General features: G+C 39.9%; 1 protein-coding gene across 7 annotated transcripts in view; it reads left to right on the top strand.

Annotated features, from left to right (window-relative positions):
• Positions 1-12,583: 12,583 nt before the first annotated feature.
• The window catches only part of LOC147889970 (uncharacterized), a 63,811-nt gene continuing 59,173 nt past the window's right edge, over positions 12,584-17,221 (top strand). For all 7 annotated transcript variants that reach the window (XR_015542784.1, XR_015542785.1, XM_087390939.1 and 4 more), the window contains exons 1-4: positions 12,584-12,744; positions 12,945-13,008; positions 13,173-13,268; positions 13,356-13,423. Coding sequence is in view for 5 of the 7 variants with exons in the window: in XM_087390939.1 (XP_087247065.1) it covers positions 12,683-12,744; positions 12,945-13,008; positions 13,173-13,268; positions 13,356-13,423 (290 nt within the window). In the remaining 2 variants the exon portion in view is untranslated. The remainder of the gene's footprint in view (positions 12,745-12,944; positions 13,009-13,172; positions 13,269-13,355; positions 13,424-17,221) is intronic.

Here is a 17,221-nt window from a genome sequence, read left to right as displayed (position 1 = left end):
ATCCAATGAAGATAAGAAATAAAAAACCCTTAACTTTGTAGGTGAAACCTCCAATCCTGTTTTCCTTGTAGACCTCTTGCCCCCTATAGGTTCTCCACTAGAGTGGAATGAAGATGAGAAACCTTTTCCAATATTGCCTCTTACCAACTGCCCGTTGTTTGTTCGAGAGATAGATCTTTGTATTAAGAATGGAGTTTTTGAAGGCAAAGTTTTGAACAAGTATGGTACTTATATGTTGCAAAAGGTCACATATTCAAAAGCTCTCAAAGTTGACCTGGTAGACAGAAAGGGTATTGGATGCATAACTTTGCATATAGATGAAGTTTACTTCATCGGTTTTATCAAGACTTTGAATGTTGGGGATTGTGTCCGTGTGGTTAATTTCTCTGTGTGTGAAGAATGTGAGGAACGATGGAGGGACTTCAGATTATACTTTGACATTTGATCCCTCTACTCATCTCCTAGCTTACTTTTTGGAGCAATAGAAGGTCAGACTATTTAAAGGTTGCAGAACATTTTAAAACCTTTGGAGAATGTCAATTTGTGTTACGAAATGTTGGTGTTAAGCGCAATACACAGCCTATTGCTCTTAATATGTTAGATGTTACAATTATAGCACCAATCAAGGATCCTTCTGTGGCAGCTAAGTTGTCAAGGGTTTTTCTTACCCATATTTAGCAAATTGGGTATGGCAACCAAGTTTGTAACATTGCAACATGCCATTTGCTGATACCTCTTTTCATTACATTCTGAGTCATCCACAAATATAAGGAAAGTCAATGTAAAAGTCAGATGTATATTAATCTATGCTGTTACAATAGATTATTTCATATTGTTTGGCATACAAATAAAAAACAATATGTTTGAAGACAGCTATTTTTATGAGATTTTAGTTTCTCTTTTTGCAGGTAATAGAATCTTTGATAGTACATGGAGTTAATTCTACTCTTTATGAGTCTGTTTGTGGGGTTTGTAAGGAGGGAAAAATATCTAGACAATTGGATAAGGTGTTTTGTATGTCTTGTGACAAACATACAACCCTTTTGAAGATACCAAAACTCAAAGGTGTGATTACTATAGTTGATGGTGCAGAAATAGAAGTCACACTGAAAGATGCCATAGTAGACAAAGTGTTACAGCTACCTTATCTTCAAATGGATACAAGACAAACGACGACATTGTGATGTGACATTTAAAACAAAATTTTCTCATGTTTGCAAGGAGCGTTGCTACTTTATTGCAAGAAACAAGCTTCTGAAGTATTTCACACCTACACAAATTCATGAAGTCTCTATATGATATTGAAGTAAGGATTGTTTCACCACATATAGCATTTACATAAATAAGAGAACTATCTTTTGATGGACAATTAGGAATAAAAGGTAGTATAGTGAATGTCATGGCTGATACTAGAAAAATACAAAACATATTGCCACGATTCGTGGATGGAGAGGCTAACATGTTAATTGGAATTTTAAAAAACTGGAATATAAGTCATTATATATGATTGGACATGTTTGACCAAATATTTTAATGAGTGCAATGTTTAAATTGATCAACACTTCATTATACAAATCTAACAGCATTGTTATAAATAATGAATGTACAATCATTTATACATGTTAAAACAACAACAAACTTATAAAGATGAAACAAATTACCAAGAGATAGAAAATAGTATCGAGAAGGACATTAAAATAGACACATTAATTCACAATCTCACCTCATCGGAACAAGTATTAGATTATCAAACCACAATTCAATTCGTTGCACCGTGTGAGAATAATAGACCATTGGGACTATTCCAAGATAAGCATAGTGAAGAGCTTAACTTCCCAACACTATTTTTTGGATCTCCAAGAATGAATGGAAACCAAAAATTAACTTACATTGACATAGTGAAATGGGAACTTACACACAAATCTTTGAAATTTAGACAAAACATTCCCAATCTCTTCTTTAAGTCAATCAAAGTACTTATTAAACAAGTAATGCAATCCATTTGGGTTCGCTTGCACAAAGGTACTCTACACAACCAACATCTCATAACTAAGGATGTTAGAGGAAACACTAACATTGAAAGGATTCTTAAGTCACACATAGGGTATCGTGACTTTGAATCACTTAGAACATCTCCAGATTACAAAGAGAAATTATGCAAAGAAGCATTTGCAATGATGCGTCAATTGGGTCCACCAATCTTTTTCATAACTTTCTCATGAGTTGAACGATTATGGAACCCACTTGTGGGTTGCCTTCAAATAATATATAGCACCAACTCATAGCATCACAATGAACATAAAAAAGCAGCAAATGTAAGATGCCTAATCCAAGAGAACCTGATAGTTTGTGCAAGGTATTGCAACCATAAACTTCGACAAATGATCAACACAATTAAGAAAGACAAAGTAATACTAGGAAACATTACTGATTACTTCTTTGTCACAGAGTTTCAAAGTAGAGGTAGCTAGCATGAGCACGGTTTGCTTTGGGTTGACGATGCTCCTATATATGAACAACATAAAGAGGACGTTGTGTGCAATTTCGTTGATATATACATTACATGCGATAAGGATTTGCTCAACAACAACATGAAGGACATTCAAACACATAAACACACATCAACATGCTCCCAAAAAAACAACACACAATGCCGTTTTAACTTCCTAAGCCTCCAATGCATAAAACCATGTTACTTTTGCCATTTGAAGGCCCTGTTGCAGCAACATACAATTTGTCTTATCGAAAGTAAGACACATTTGATGAAATATCTATTGTGGGTAAACGTACAATGGACTTTGTAGATCTTCGCATGAGAGCATTAAAGCACAATTACGAAGACTATTTTGGAGATGTTGACTTAATTACATGTGGTGATTTCTACCAGGCCAAGCCTGTGAAAGACGCATGGGTTTTCAAGGAAAACCAAGAAATAATTGAAAATTTGGCAAATGCATACTGGACAACCATGATACATTGTTTTGAATTGGAAAAAACAATGAGACAAAATGACAATGAATTCATAAACACTCTCAACTCCTTTAGAAAGTGCACACACACTTAACAACAAATTGACTATTTAAACGAAAAATGTTTTTGACAACCGCCCCAGGACCACACATTCCCGCACCTTTTCTATACAAACTTATAAATGAATGAACACAATGATGCACTTCTCCAAATGGTGAATGGAACAACATACACATTAGAAGCAATCGATAATTTCAACGAGTCAGTTTGCAAAACAAGAAAAATTATGGATGAGATCCAAAGGCAACTGATGGCCTCAGAACAACCATACACATCAAGAAAGGCATGCTTATAGAACTTTGTTCAGGCAAGCTAGACCAACATGATGGACTTGTCAATGGAGCAGATGGAGTCTTTGAAGGAGTAATAAAGATAAATAAAAAAGACATAGTATGGATAAAGTTTGAAAATCCCAATGTGGGAAAAAAAGCAAGATTGAATAACCAAGGAGCTTACATAAATGACATACATCCAAGTTGGACTCCAACACACAGAATTGCAAAAGAAGTACAAATAGGCCCATCAAGAACAAGCATTCTAATAAGGGAACAATTAGAGGTCACGGATTGGCATACGCTGCACTTTCCAGGGTTAAGGAGATTGAAAACCTTTACTTGATAGAACCAATTAAAAACGAAAACTTCCACGTGGACAAAGATGTTGTGGAAGAGATGCAAAGACTCAATACAACAAAAAGATGGAAAACAATAAAAGAAGAGAACAAACCACAATATGATTTCAACATAAACATCCAATCTCTAAATACAAGATCACTCCAAAAATACAAAGCTGATATCGCAAACACAAAACAACTTGTGCAATGTGACGTCCTATGCCTACAAGAAACTAGAACAAATCAATTTGAAACAACAACATTCAACACATTTAAATCTGTACATCTCTTATCATCATTCAGATCATGCATTGTACTAAACAACACCACCCACTTGAAACAACAAAAAAAACACCAAAACAATGGAATAGAAATCATAGGGGTTCTTATTAACAAATGTAATGTAGACTACCTCATTGTAGCAATTTACAGACCACCAACATCAAATATATCTATATTTTTAAAAAATTTAGAAGATATACTAAATCATAACATGTATAACCCAATATATAAAATATTTATAGGTGACTATAACATCAACATGAAAATAACAACAACAACATCATCAAGATTACTACACATTATGCAAAAAAACAATTTCAAAATGCATATTACAGAACCAACTACAATATACGGGAGTACTTTGGATCACATATGGACAAACATACCAATTGATAATTTAAACTATGGAACATCTTATGCTTACTGGTCAGACCACTCCATTACATACCTGTTCACGTAAGATATCATGAACATCAACCAATCAATTGTCATAAACTTCCATATGCAGGGCCTATGTGTCATTGACACCTTGTTTTTAAAAAGAAGTATCTATCTATCTCTCTCTCTCTCTCTCTCTCTCTCTCTCACACACACACACACACACAGACTTTGCAAATCTCTTTGCAGTTGCAAGTGGTTGCATCATCCATTCATCTAGACAATCGTTTGCATCTTGGAAGAACTTAAGGCAATGCCCTTGTACTCACCCACTTGTTCTTTTCAGGTGAGTGATAATGGTGTATACATGTGTTTTTGCATGGTTCTTTTGGTTTTGTCACACCACCACCTCGGTCGGAAGCTCTTAGGGAAATGCCCGGGGGAGGCATTTCCTGGCCAAGAAGTGATCGGGAATCCGCGAGCGACTGAGAGGCCACGATTTTTGGCCACTTTGGAAATGCCGACCTCGGGCATTTCCCAGGTGTCGAGGTTTCGAGGGAGGGCGCACATGGCGACGGGAGTGGTTGAACTAACACGTGTCATTTTACACGCTGTGGCTGTTTGAAACCAAAAGGGGATTTCTTCCACACACAAAGTCACCACTTAATCAATTGGAGAAGAACACAATCACACCATGAAAGCGACGGCAGACTAGGTACTATCTCTCCCCCCTAGATGAGTGGCTCACGCTTCCTCATCTAGAGTATTTATGATATTTCATAAAAGCACCAAGGAGCCAAAATTATCCCCCTCATCCAAAAATGAGGGATTTGCTTTACATAGCCATCTTAGGGCCCAAAAATGAATTATGTCCACTACATAATATATTGCTCAAACTTGCAATAATAAAAGAAATACAAAATTAGCCCATGGCCATATATAATGCGCTATGTGACACCTCGATCGGTACCCTCGCACTAACTCCAATCCTCGCTATGAGTTCTATCACCTGTACTCAAGCCGCCAATTACATTAGTTATTAATAATCGATTGAATGAATCACCGAATCAACCGATCCCAACATAACCGCGCTCAAAGCACAATAATCAAGCACAACACCAATAACACTAATGACATCAGTATTAACATGGAATCACCCACAATACCGACCATCTATAATGGCAAAACACAAGCTAGTCAAGCATCCCCAACTAACCACACAAAGTATCCACTAGGACCCCCGTCGCGGCCAATGTGCTCCTATGGAGTACTTTGCCATAGTCACACTTGACTAAAGCGATAATATCCAAAGCAAGATATATCAGAAAATATATCATATCCAAAATAGTACTATTTGTAACCTAACATGTTGAGATAAAGCATAAATGTGGAGATATGGAAATACTTGGAGATGTCATGCCCTATAATACTCATTGCAGATTGTTTCAGTGGGCAGATAGCACTTGATTTCACACACATGCCACCATTGTAAAGCCTATTCAACTATTGAGCATGCCTTATGAATATAATTCATCTTGTTTTGTAAGTGCAACATTTTATCTAACAAAGTAAATACTTCGAATCTCGATCAGACACTATAATCTTTGGCAAGCCACGATGAACAAAGATAAGCTTGATGAATAAATGTGCATCTTGCTGAGCTGTTAAGGTCTTCTTGCATGGGATGAAATAAGCTTGCTTACTAAAGCGATCTATTATCGTCCAAATCATATCATTTTGATTCGTTATAGTAGGAAAACCTGTTATGTAATCCATACATATTTGTTCCCGAGGTTGCATAAGAATAGGCAAATGCATAAGCAATCCTGGGGTCTTTCCTTTGTAACTCTTGATCTTCTAACAAGTGATGCATTCGGCTACAAACTTAGCCACATATTTCTTATAGTAGGCCAATGAAATTCTCTTGCTATCACTTGTAAAGTGGCAGTCACTCCCCTATGTCCCATATATGGTGGTTGGTGCATTTCCTCCATTACAATTTGTCTAAAGGGTCGAGTGATGCATAATTTCTTTTGATAAAAGAGGTATCCATCATTGCATGAATAGTCCAACATAGGATTCCAATTGTTGTTCTCTAATTTGTTCCATATATCAGAAAAGTCTGGATCCCCTTGATAAGAATTCTTCATACCTTCAAAAGGCTGGGTCTCTACAGCAGTGATGTGATTAATACTTGGCTTTCTGCTAAGAGCATTATCAACTACATTCTCTTTTCCAAGTTGATACTGAATCATGGGCTGAAAACTCTATATAAATGATGCCCACTTGATGTGCCTATCGGATATTAGTGGCTAAGTCAACAAATGCTCGATACTTTGCTGATCGGTTTTGATAAGAAACTTAGCTCCCATCAAATAATGTTTCCACATTCATAAGGCATGCACAACAGCGGTTAATTCTTTATCATATGTACTGTAATTGCATTCCGCTGGTTTTAATTTTTGGCTCTCATATGCTATTGGATGTCCACCTTGCATAAGTACGGCTCCAACTCCATATCCACTAGCATCGGTTACAACTACAAAGAATGGTCTAGAGAAATCAGGTAATTGCAACATAGGAGCTTGTGTGAGAGCTTCTTTCAAAGCTGTAAAAGATTTATCTTGACGCTCAGTTCATAAGAAATGCTTTGCTTTTATAAGAAGGTCTGTCAATGGATGTGCAATGTATGCGAAATTCTTGACAAACTTTCTATAAATGCTACACAATCCCAAGAATGATCTTAATTCATGTATATCTCGAGGTTTAGGCCATGTGACTATGCACTCAATCTTCTTTGGATCTACTCGAATCCCATCGACGGATACAATGTGACCCAAATACTCTATCTAATCTTGAAAGAAACTGCTCTTTTCAGGGTTTATGTACAATTGATTTTCTTTCAAGAGTGAAAAGACTAGCTTCAGATGTTCCTTATGCTCCTCAACGTCTCTGCTAAACACCAGAATATCATCAAAAAATACTACCACACAACCTTGGTGTTTTAGAAAGATTCGGTTCATCATTCTACTAAAAGTAGCTGGAGCATTAGTTAGCCCAAAAGGCATAACTAGGGACTCATAATGTCCCGTTTGAGTTCTAAAGGCAGTCTTGTATATATCATCTTCTACCATACGAACTTGATGATAGCTGGATTTAAGATCTATCTTACTGAAGACCTTGGCCCCTTTCAATTTGTCCAAAAGATCATCAATCCTAGGGATTGGATATTTGTTCTTCACTGTGATTTTGTTCAGTGCACGATAGTCTATGCACATTCGGTAGGTTCCATTTTTCTTTTTGACTAATAAGATAGGTGCTCCATAAGGAGAAATGCTGGGTCTTATCAATCCTCTCTCTATCAATTCCTCCACTTGCTTTTGAATTTCCTTTTGTTCTAGCTGGTTGACTCTGTACGGAGCTTTGCAAGGTGGAGTATTGCCCGATAGGATTTCTATCCTATGATCTTCAGGTCAAGAATATGGTAGTCCAGGTGGTAAATCTTCTAAGAAACAATCAAAAATTTGAGAAAGAAACTTTTGGTATGTAGGCTTAGTGTTTGGTTGAGTAGCCGTTACCGTATTCACCAAAATTAGATATGTCTTCTCACATTTTTTATTTGCTCTTTTGGCTTGTGTGTGGTTGAGTAAAGGACTAATCTCAGGTTTCATGGAGCTTTTTAGACATATTTCTTGTCTGTCCTTCTCAAACAACATCTGATGTGAATCATAGTCTATCTTAGGATTGTACTGATGTCTCCATGGCATTCCTAAGATGATGTCCACTCCCTGTAGGGGTGCCACTAGAAAGTCTCGTGTATCCTTGTAGGGTTTGATTGTGATTTCAAGATTCTTAACTTCTCTAATACAATTGTACTTTGTTTTGGTAAAAGCAGCTTTGACCTTATAGTTAGATGGGAAAGACTCTAGGTTTAGCTTTGTTAAGGTTCTTTCCGAAATGACATCATGAGTACTACCATCATCATGCAGAATAACAACCTCTTTGCCATTAATGAAACCTTTCATCTTTAGAAGAGCATGACAATTATACTTACCTCCCTCTTGCTTAGCTGCTTCGTCGTCAATCATGTGCACTTTCGCCGTCCGGGTCTTCTTTCTTTCAGGACACTCAGTGGCTATGTGTCCAACCTTGTTGCACTTGAAACACCTTATTTCTTTCTTTGGAAAATTCCCACTGTTTGGCTTCGAAGAAGAATCTGTCTTCTGTGGAGCAAAACCATTTTTAGATTTAAAGAAAGCCTTTTTATCAAATCTCTTTTTCTTATGGAAAGGTACATGCCATTCTGAATCTTTCCCTTCTTTTGGGATCCCATTGTTCCTTTCACAATTCATTGCAAGAGAAATTGTTGAGCTCAGTGAGCGAGGATGAAACATGTTAATCTCGGCTCTCAATTTAGGCTTTAGACCTGCCACATACTTTTTGCGTTGATCTCGCTCATTAACTTTCTCTAAGGACTGTAATTGGATCAACGTTTGCCAAAATCTATCAGTATATGTGGAGATCGTTTCCTTATCAAACTGCCTGAAAGTATCCCACTGTTGTCTAGCTTTTGCTTTGAAATGTGAGGGAAGAAAATCTCTCTTGATGAGCTTTTGAAAAGATTTCCAAGATTTTGGTCGCCTTTTACTATGCTTAGTGATGTTCCACCAAAGTGTAGCACTCTCTACTAAATGATTTGCATCACATTTAATCTTATCTTTTTCAGAGAATTTCTCCATTGAAAAAATAATCTAGCTAACTGATCCAAGATAAGACAAAAAGTGCCTATAGGGAAGAGAAACCAACAACACTTCTTGAATAGCCAAAAAGTGGTAGCAAAGAACAATCATGGAAGATATTGCCTCATCAAAACAATTAGTGAAAGACAAAGTTCTAAAAGATAGATAGTGAAGAAACTATGTAAGATGTTTAAAACAAAAAAAGAGTTATGAGAAGCAACCTAGAGGTAGGAGCATCAAGTAGAACACCATTATTTCGATGTATCAATTTGCTTGCTAACTACCACCACAAAATACTTTCTTAACACCACAACTTCACTCCCTTCTTTTTTCTTAACACCACCACAATGTCACTCTTTCCTTTTTCTTTCACAAAACAAAGAACTTTCTATTAATTCTTGAAAAACAACCATACAAATTATCAATCCATGTGGCGCTAATCATGGGAACATTTAAAGGGGACAAATTGGTTATCAGCCAACATCTTTTCAAGGAACCCAGATCACTACCTAGGGAATCTCTAGAAGCACTATGCGACACCTCGATCGGTACCCTCACACTAACTCCAATCCTCGCTATGAGTTCCATGACCTGTACTCAAGCCGCCAATTACATTAGTTATTAACAATCGATTGAATGAATCACCGAATCAACCGATCCCAACATAACCGCGCTCAAAGCACAATAATCAAGCACAACACCAATAACACTAACGACATCAGTATTAACATGGAATCACCCACAATACTGACCATCTAGCATGGCAAAACACAAGCTAGTTAGGCGTCCCCAACTAACCACAAAAAGTATCCACTAGGACCCCCGCCGCGTCCGATGCGCTCCTATGGAGTACTTTGCAATAGTCACACTTGACTAAAGTAATAATATCCAAAGCAAGATATATCAGAAAATATAATTTCCGTAACACTGTTGGCATGTAGTGGTGCATTTATTGCGATGGTGTGCTGGGTTTGTGTGAGTGTGTGCGTTGTTTTCGAGGTTTAATCTCCGTGTTCGTTGGCTATGGCTGGGATTTCTGAGAGTCCTTCTTTCTCGCTTGGTGTGGACGATGTAGTCATCTATTCTGCTGATGGTCATGACGGCGTTGTTCCTGTTCGTGATGTTTTTGAGGATTCCTTGGTTGTGTGTTTAGATGAGGGGGATGATCTGTGTGAGTTTAGGAGTTTACAGGTCATTGCATGTGGTGTTGCAGAAGATTTTCGGGATCGTGGAGGCGGTGTTGTAGGTTGGTTTCGTGATTTTACATTCCGAGATTCGGGTATTGGTTTGCTTGGTTTGATTTCTGATTGTTTGGAGTTTGCTGTAGGTGATAAGAATGTCGGTTCTGGTGCTGTGGCATCTATTGTCGATTTCATTCCTTTGGATCCAAGTTTGGAAAGTGAGGCGGATCAAGGTGGACCTAATCGTTCGTTTGAGAAGGATAATTGGGCAAGGAGGAGGTTTGATAGCTGGCGTGCTCTTGAGGGTCTTGACACTTTTGTTCGGATAGAGGGGTTGGATTTGAGGGTTTTTGCCGACTTGTTGAGTTGCTTTATTCTGCAAGTTTGTAAAAAGAAAGGGGAGGGTGCGGGCTTTATCCCTTCTACACTTGTTGCTTTGTTTAAAGCTTTCAACTGAATCATTTGTAGGAATCAAGATCGTCGGGTTGCAAGTACTTGTGTTGTGGAGGTGCCCTTCGATATTTTCAAGAATCCGTTGTTTGGGAAAGCTTGTTCATCATTGATGAGTGCTATGAACCAGTCTGTTCATGTTGAAGGCTTAAAAACTATGAAAAAAAGTGATGTTGTTGGGCTGAAGGACGAGTTGCTGGTACTGAGTTATGTGGATTTCTCGCCTTTTCATCCTCGCATGTTGTAGAAGCGATTCGCATTGCGTGGGGGAAACAAGCTATATTCTATCCAATGTGCACAGTTTGTTCGTGGGCGTGATACTTTTGGGGAGTCTCTACAGTAAGTGTATCGCTTTAGCACTCGTATGGAATTTTCTATGTATTTTGTGTATTCTAATGTTTCTATATGTTTTGCAGGTTTGATGAGCGTTTGACTAAGAACCATGCTATGACTCTGAGTAGGTACAAAGCAGAGCATCTACGTAAGCCGTTGAAGAGCTATGATTTCATGTTCACTTTTGATCAGTTGATGAAGCATATGCGCGGGATTGTTTTTGGTGATGAAAATCTGGTTTATGCATTTTTGCAGCCTATCGATAAGCCAAGATCGGTTGTAAGTAAATGGTGTTTATAGTTTTTGTTTTGTTTGTTTGTTATGTTGTTTGTTGTTCTAATGTTTGTCTATGTTTTCTTGCAAGTTTGGTATAATCGCAACATGGTGGGTGTGAAAACCTTGAAGGGTCTGGTTGCATGCATGCTTGGTAATGTTGGTGGTGCTGAAAAGGGGACATTCACCAACAAAAGTCTTCGTTCTACTGCTTTCACTCGTCTGTCTTTTGCCCATGGTCCGTCTAAAATTGCAACGAAATTTTATGGGCACCGATGCATTTCTTCATTGCAGAAGTATGATGCTATAGAGGATGTACAGCTTTGTATGTGCGAGAGTTTGATCGAGCAGCTTTATGATGAGAATGGAAAGAGGAGGTGCTATGAAGCTGTTCTTGGCGAGTTTATGGAGGATTATGCTTGTGTTGTTGATGGTGTTTCAGTTCCTAGTCTTGCTGAGAAGGTTTCTTCGTCTGTTGTAATGGTTCTTCCGGATGGTGGTTGTTGTTATTTGTTCAACTAGTCTGCTGATGGCTTCTGGTATTTCGGCTGGTGGTTCTACTAGTGCGGCTTCTGTTGTTTCCTGTGGTTCATGTCCACCAGTTGGGGTTGATGTTCGTGATGTTTCTATTGCTGTCGATATTGGTTCCGTTAGAGGTTTTCGTGGTGCAGTTTCTCATACTGCTGGTGCTGTTGGTTATGGTGTTGGATTCAGGGTACCTGTTTCTGTTGCGGCTGCTTCTCCTGTTGGTGGAGTTGCTCCTCCTTGTTCTCTGATGGATCTTTCTTCGGGTTCGCCTGTTGCAGATGTTGGTGCTATTAAAAGTTTCAAAGATGTTTCTGACTTCAAGGAGGCGCTGCATGAAGACGAGGGTTTTTAGAAAGAGATGGTTCGTTGTGTTCCTGAAGACTTGGGCGCTTCTGTCAGTGGATTTTGTGGCAATCGTAGTTTGACTATGTCTGGATCTTTCAAAGGATGTGTGTGTAATTTTTATGGAGGTAATCCGGTTGTGGATGAGAAGAAATGATATGGCGACGTTATTCCCCCTGGTTGGGGTTTGAGTTGAGTTGTATGGGTTGGGTTTATCTGCCGTAGCATGTTATATTTCTCTAAATAAAAGTTGTCATAGCTACTTTTATATGAATAATTTTATCAGAGTTTTAATACGTGGCATGTTTTAAGTGGTTGTTTTTTTAACGGAATGCTTACGTGTTAAGTGGAAGTTGTTCGAGTTCCTTTATATATTTGTTTAAACAGATGAGTTGTTTCTTTTAATTTCCGGGAGTAGAGTACGTAGGGTGGATAATTAGTTTTCCTATTTATAGAAACCTTTAATCCAACGGTCGGGATTAATCTTCTCCCTTCCTCGGACCTTGACGGTACTGAGTTTTTATCATCTCTTGATGCTGCGCTTTCTCCGCTCGTCGACACCATACCTTTTCTCTCTTTTTCGTGTTCATTGCCGGTAGGATCTCCTTTTCTCTCTCCAATTTCTCTTTCGCTTGATGATTGAGCAGCTAAAAGTTTTTTAATGAGAGATTTTTTCTGCGGTGCATAGAGCAGACATCTTAGATGCAATTCATCGACCGCTCCTTGGAGTTTTTGTCCGCAACATCCCGTCACTTATTTGGTGAACCGCATTCTAAGTTTATGATCTTTTTTCAGAGGCATGGCGCATTTGGATCAAGCTGACCTGGCAAAATTTTCTGCTGTTCTTTCTAAAGCATCGGTATCTTTTCGCACATAATTCAGGATACGCTTAAGTCAGCTCTTTTTGATTCCAAATGCTCCAAGGGATGCTGGGGGACACGATTATTTGGAGGAATCTACTCGTTTGCTGTATCCCTTCCTCTTACAGTTGTTGCCCGAACTCGCTCTGGCTTTACTGCGCAGAAAATAACTGTTCTTACGGGAGCTGGGATTTCGGCTGAATCAGGAATTCCGACGTTCCGCGGGGACGGGGGCCTGTGGCGTAATTGGAGTGCTACAGTAAACTGTTTACTCATTAGCCAGACAGTCTTTCAAACTCAAGCTTGAATTAAATGCTACTTTTTTACATTCATTTTTTGTGTGAAGGAATTGGCAACGCCTGAAGCATTTGCCGCGAATCCTTCCTTGGTTTGGGAATTCTACCATTACCGAAGGTGATCTTGCAACACATTTTGACACGCCCGGTTATGAATATTATATCATTCTTGTTAATAAAGAAAACGCATATCAGCAATGACTTGGTCGCTTTGCCCATCATTCAAGAAGCAAACCGTATACCTCGAGTTATCTATGGATGGCGGGAAGGCCTTCCTCCATTCCGTAAAGTGCCAACGTCGGTGGAGATTCCTCATAACGCCATTTTCTTCACCAAAGGTAAATTGTGATATGACTTTGCATAAGTCATCATTCTCCATCCATAGCACTTACCTGTGACTCAAGCTCCTGCCCGAATTTTACCCACATCCCTTAGTCACTTCACGTGGGGAATGATGCCATTCTGCTTCACTCACTTTGGCAAAGGTGCATGCTTAGTTCAATGCTAGCCGAATGGTTAGCCCAGCTTTTGAGGATAAGGGGATGCAGCCATGCTGAGCATGAGGAGCATCTTGAGCATGATGATGCCGTTTCCATCTCAGCAGGACCCCGTGATGTTTGACTTATGGGGTTTTAATTGCTGAGACGTGGTTACCATTACTAGAGTTCTCTTGGCCTCATCGAGTAGAGACGAAACTTGGGAAGCTTGTGGGTTAGGAGTTTTTTATGAGCATGCCTATGGGCAATCAAGGCCATTGGGTACCTCTGTTAATGGCCACCCCCTTGATGATGTTAGTGTCACTGGCTCTCAAGCTTGGGAGGGGTGGTACACACCGTCCACACATGCATTTAGAAGATCTTTTCAGCCAGCTTGTTATACTTTTGATCCCTGCATGTGGCCTCACTTCTAGGATTTGCTCCTCATCGTGAGACATAGCAGCATGTCGTTATGTGGTAGGCAGCATGCTGTAGCAGAGTAGTGGCTCATGTGGAGAGTTTCCCTAGATGATGTATTGTCGGACAGACTTGGATCATATTGTGCTTTACTCATCATGTTAGTCTCAGGCAAGAGGATGCAAGTCGGCATGTATGAAGCTGACTAAGAGATCCCTCTGAAAGATGTGAAGGATAAGCTCATCGTGCATAAGTTCAAGGGAATGCTCGAGCTTGAGAGAGGACCACTAAGTTGGAAGACTACTTGCTTCTATCCCAAGGATAATGATGACAGTTTGGGATGCATTTGCAGGACTATGCTCACATTAGTGGTGCTACAATTCCTACCCCTCTTGAAGCAATATTTGCTGAATTTCATGCATCATCCCATATTGGTACAGTACCACAGTATACACAATAGTTATGGAGACTCTCCTTCTTTGTGCATGATATATCTGAGAGAGGGAAATTGTTGCTGTCAGAGTTGTTCCTATGTGAAGTGTGATTTCAATTGATTAACTTCATTAAATAAGATCCCGATATAGTGCAAATGAGGTTCTTCCCCTATCAAGGCTAAGCCTTGACATATACTTTTTATTTCTAATGATGCTCAATACAGATTTTTGGATGGACCAAAATAAACCATAGGAGTTCTAACATATATATCTTAGTGTTTTTTCTGTTTCAACAATTAGATACAATAGTAGAACCCTATATTAGAACTCTGGTGCAGCCTCTCTTATACTCCTCTGTCTCCTGGATGTAGGCTTGGGAATGTGTGAACTGCTACTCCTGCGGCTCTTAAACTTGCTGGCCTGCTGGATGTATGAATGCCCTCCAATGGGCTGCTTTTATACGGCCGACCAGCCTCCCTTGATCTGGCCGACTCAGCCTCCTTGAAACTGCCCCCACCAGCTCTATATCTTGGCTGTGGGCAGCTCCTCTTGGGCTGTGTGCTCTCTCCATATAAGTGGGGGACCAGCCCCCTTGCTTTGTGTGCTAGCTACGTGGCTGCCCCCTTCCACTCCCCCCTATGTATGGGGCTGTGGGCTGGCCCACTTGGCCTATCAGGTTCATCCTCCCCCACCACTCCTGTGGGGCTATATATGAAACCGGCCTCTAATCACTCAGAGGGCAGTGGAACTAAACCTTTAATCACTTCAGCACTTATTTACAGCTCACAAAGCATATATCACAACCATTAACCATTGCATGATCACCATTTGGCATTTACCCATTTGTTCACAAACAAAACCACTGAAAAAGGGATGGAGGCTAGAATGCCCCTGCTCACCAAACATAGACAAGTGCACCCGATTGGCCCCAAACACCGTGGCGCCCCTTTCGGTATTTGTTTATATTTCACAGTGAAATGATTACAAGTTGCATTTGGGAGACCTTCCTTGCAACTGAGCACGGAGCCCCAATTCACTAAGCCTTCGCAAGGCTTTCAAGCATAGAACACCATCACATAAGTGCACTTAACCCATAGGCTCAATCCAAAAGCACTCTTTTTTCCGAGTGCAATTCCATTGGCTGTCCAGATGCAATCACACTGCACCCCAGCTGCACTCTCTTTGAGTGGTTTCCAGATGGCATTCACAAAGCTTTTCAAAGCTCCAAAATAAAATCAGCAAAGTACCCAACGAAAGAATGACTCATGTAGCACTGCCTGGGCACCTGGGAGCCAAGAAAGAGGTGGCACACGAGGCCAACCAATAGCTTATGGCAAAAAGAAATTGCAGCAGCAAAATCACAACTTACCAAGCCTTGAAAACTCGAACCAAGTCCTCAATCGCCAAGAGGACATAGTAGCCAATGCCTAATTGCATTCTCAGCCAAAGAGGAGCGCAAAGGCATGAAGAAAGAGCATTTACAAGAGCCGACCAGCAAGAATTTTACTGAAAAATGCGAAAAGAAGCACTTTTGTCGCGAAGAAATGGGAGTTCTTGGGCTCAAAAGAAGCGTGCTTTAGAGAGGAATGCATTGAGAAGGTTTGGGAGAGTCGGAAAGTCCTCCAAAACTGAGAAAAACCAGTCAACCAGCGCGTGGGACCACTCGAAATTTAACAGAAAGCTGTAGCTTTGCAAGAGGAGAGGCCCAGGAGGCGGTAGAAGCAAAAAGGTCCAGAAAAAGCCACTTTTGTAAATTCGACCAGCAAAAGAAGTGCTCAGCTCTGCCCGTTCTACCAAATGCACGGAGGGAAAAGCATATCACTACGAAGGGGAGGCAGAGGGGAAGCCATCGGGCTAAACGGAAGTCCAGGAATCCAAACGGGTGAGGAGTTATGAAGAAAAACGCAATTCAGCTGAAGGAGGCTGAAAAACCAGTCCAAAATCTCAACAAAGGGAGAAGATGAGAGAGAAAACCACACATGTGAAGTTTAAAAGACCCAGGAAGGTCCAGGAATGGCAAAGGAGCATGTAGAAGACACTAGAGCCACCTGGAACTCTAGGGGACCACTGCTTCGTACATGGCCCTCTAGGGGGCCCATTAAAAATGCCACATCATCATTTCCCAACAACCACTCTTTTAATTCCTTGGAATGCCTTTGGGCCTAGGGATTAATTACACTTATGTGCTAGGCACCATGCCGCGTTTAATTACACATTATTAAGCCCATGCTTGGACTTTTAAAACCAAAGTTGCCACGGTCTTGTAGTACATTAAAGTACTATGAATTTCACGCTAAGCCCATGCTTGGACTTTTAAAACCAAAGTTGTCATGGTCTTGTAGTACATTAAAGTACTTAGAATTTCACGCCCCCGTGACATACCCCTCTCTTGAAATAGCAAACCACAGTTTGCTGCCCCAAAACACAGGAGTGAGCATGAAATATAGCATGAAAGAGTATACAAGAAAGCCGCAACTATAGTATACAGAGACAGTGAAAATATGGCTAGGAGAGGCATGCATCCATCCATATACACTGCTTAAAATCTATGTGATCTTCGGCGATCAATAGTCAAGATGCATCAATATC

Source organism: Dipteris shenzhenensis, chromosome 19 (genome assembly GCF_047967505.1).
Source record: "Dipteris shenzhenensis isolate YYH24624 ecotype China chromosome 19, Dip_SZ_1.0, whole genome shotgun sequence".
NCBI lineage: Eukaryota > Viridiplantae > Streptophyta > Polypodiopsida > Gleicheniales > Dipteridaceae > Dipteris > Dipteris shenzhenensis.
The sequence above is the reverse complement of the archived record's forward strand: the minus strand, read 5'-3'. Positions and strand labels throughout refer to the sequence as shown.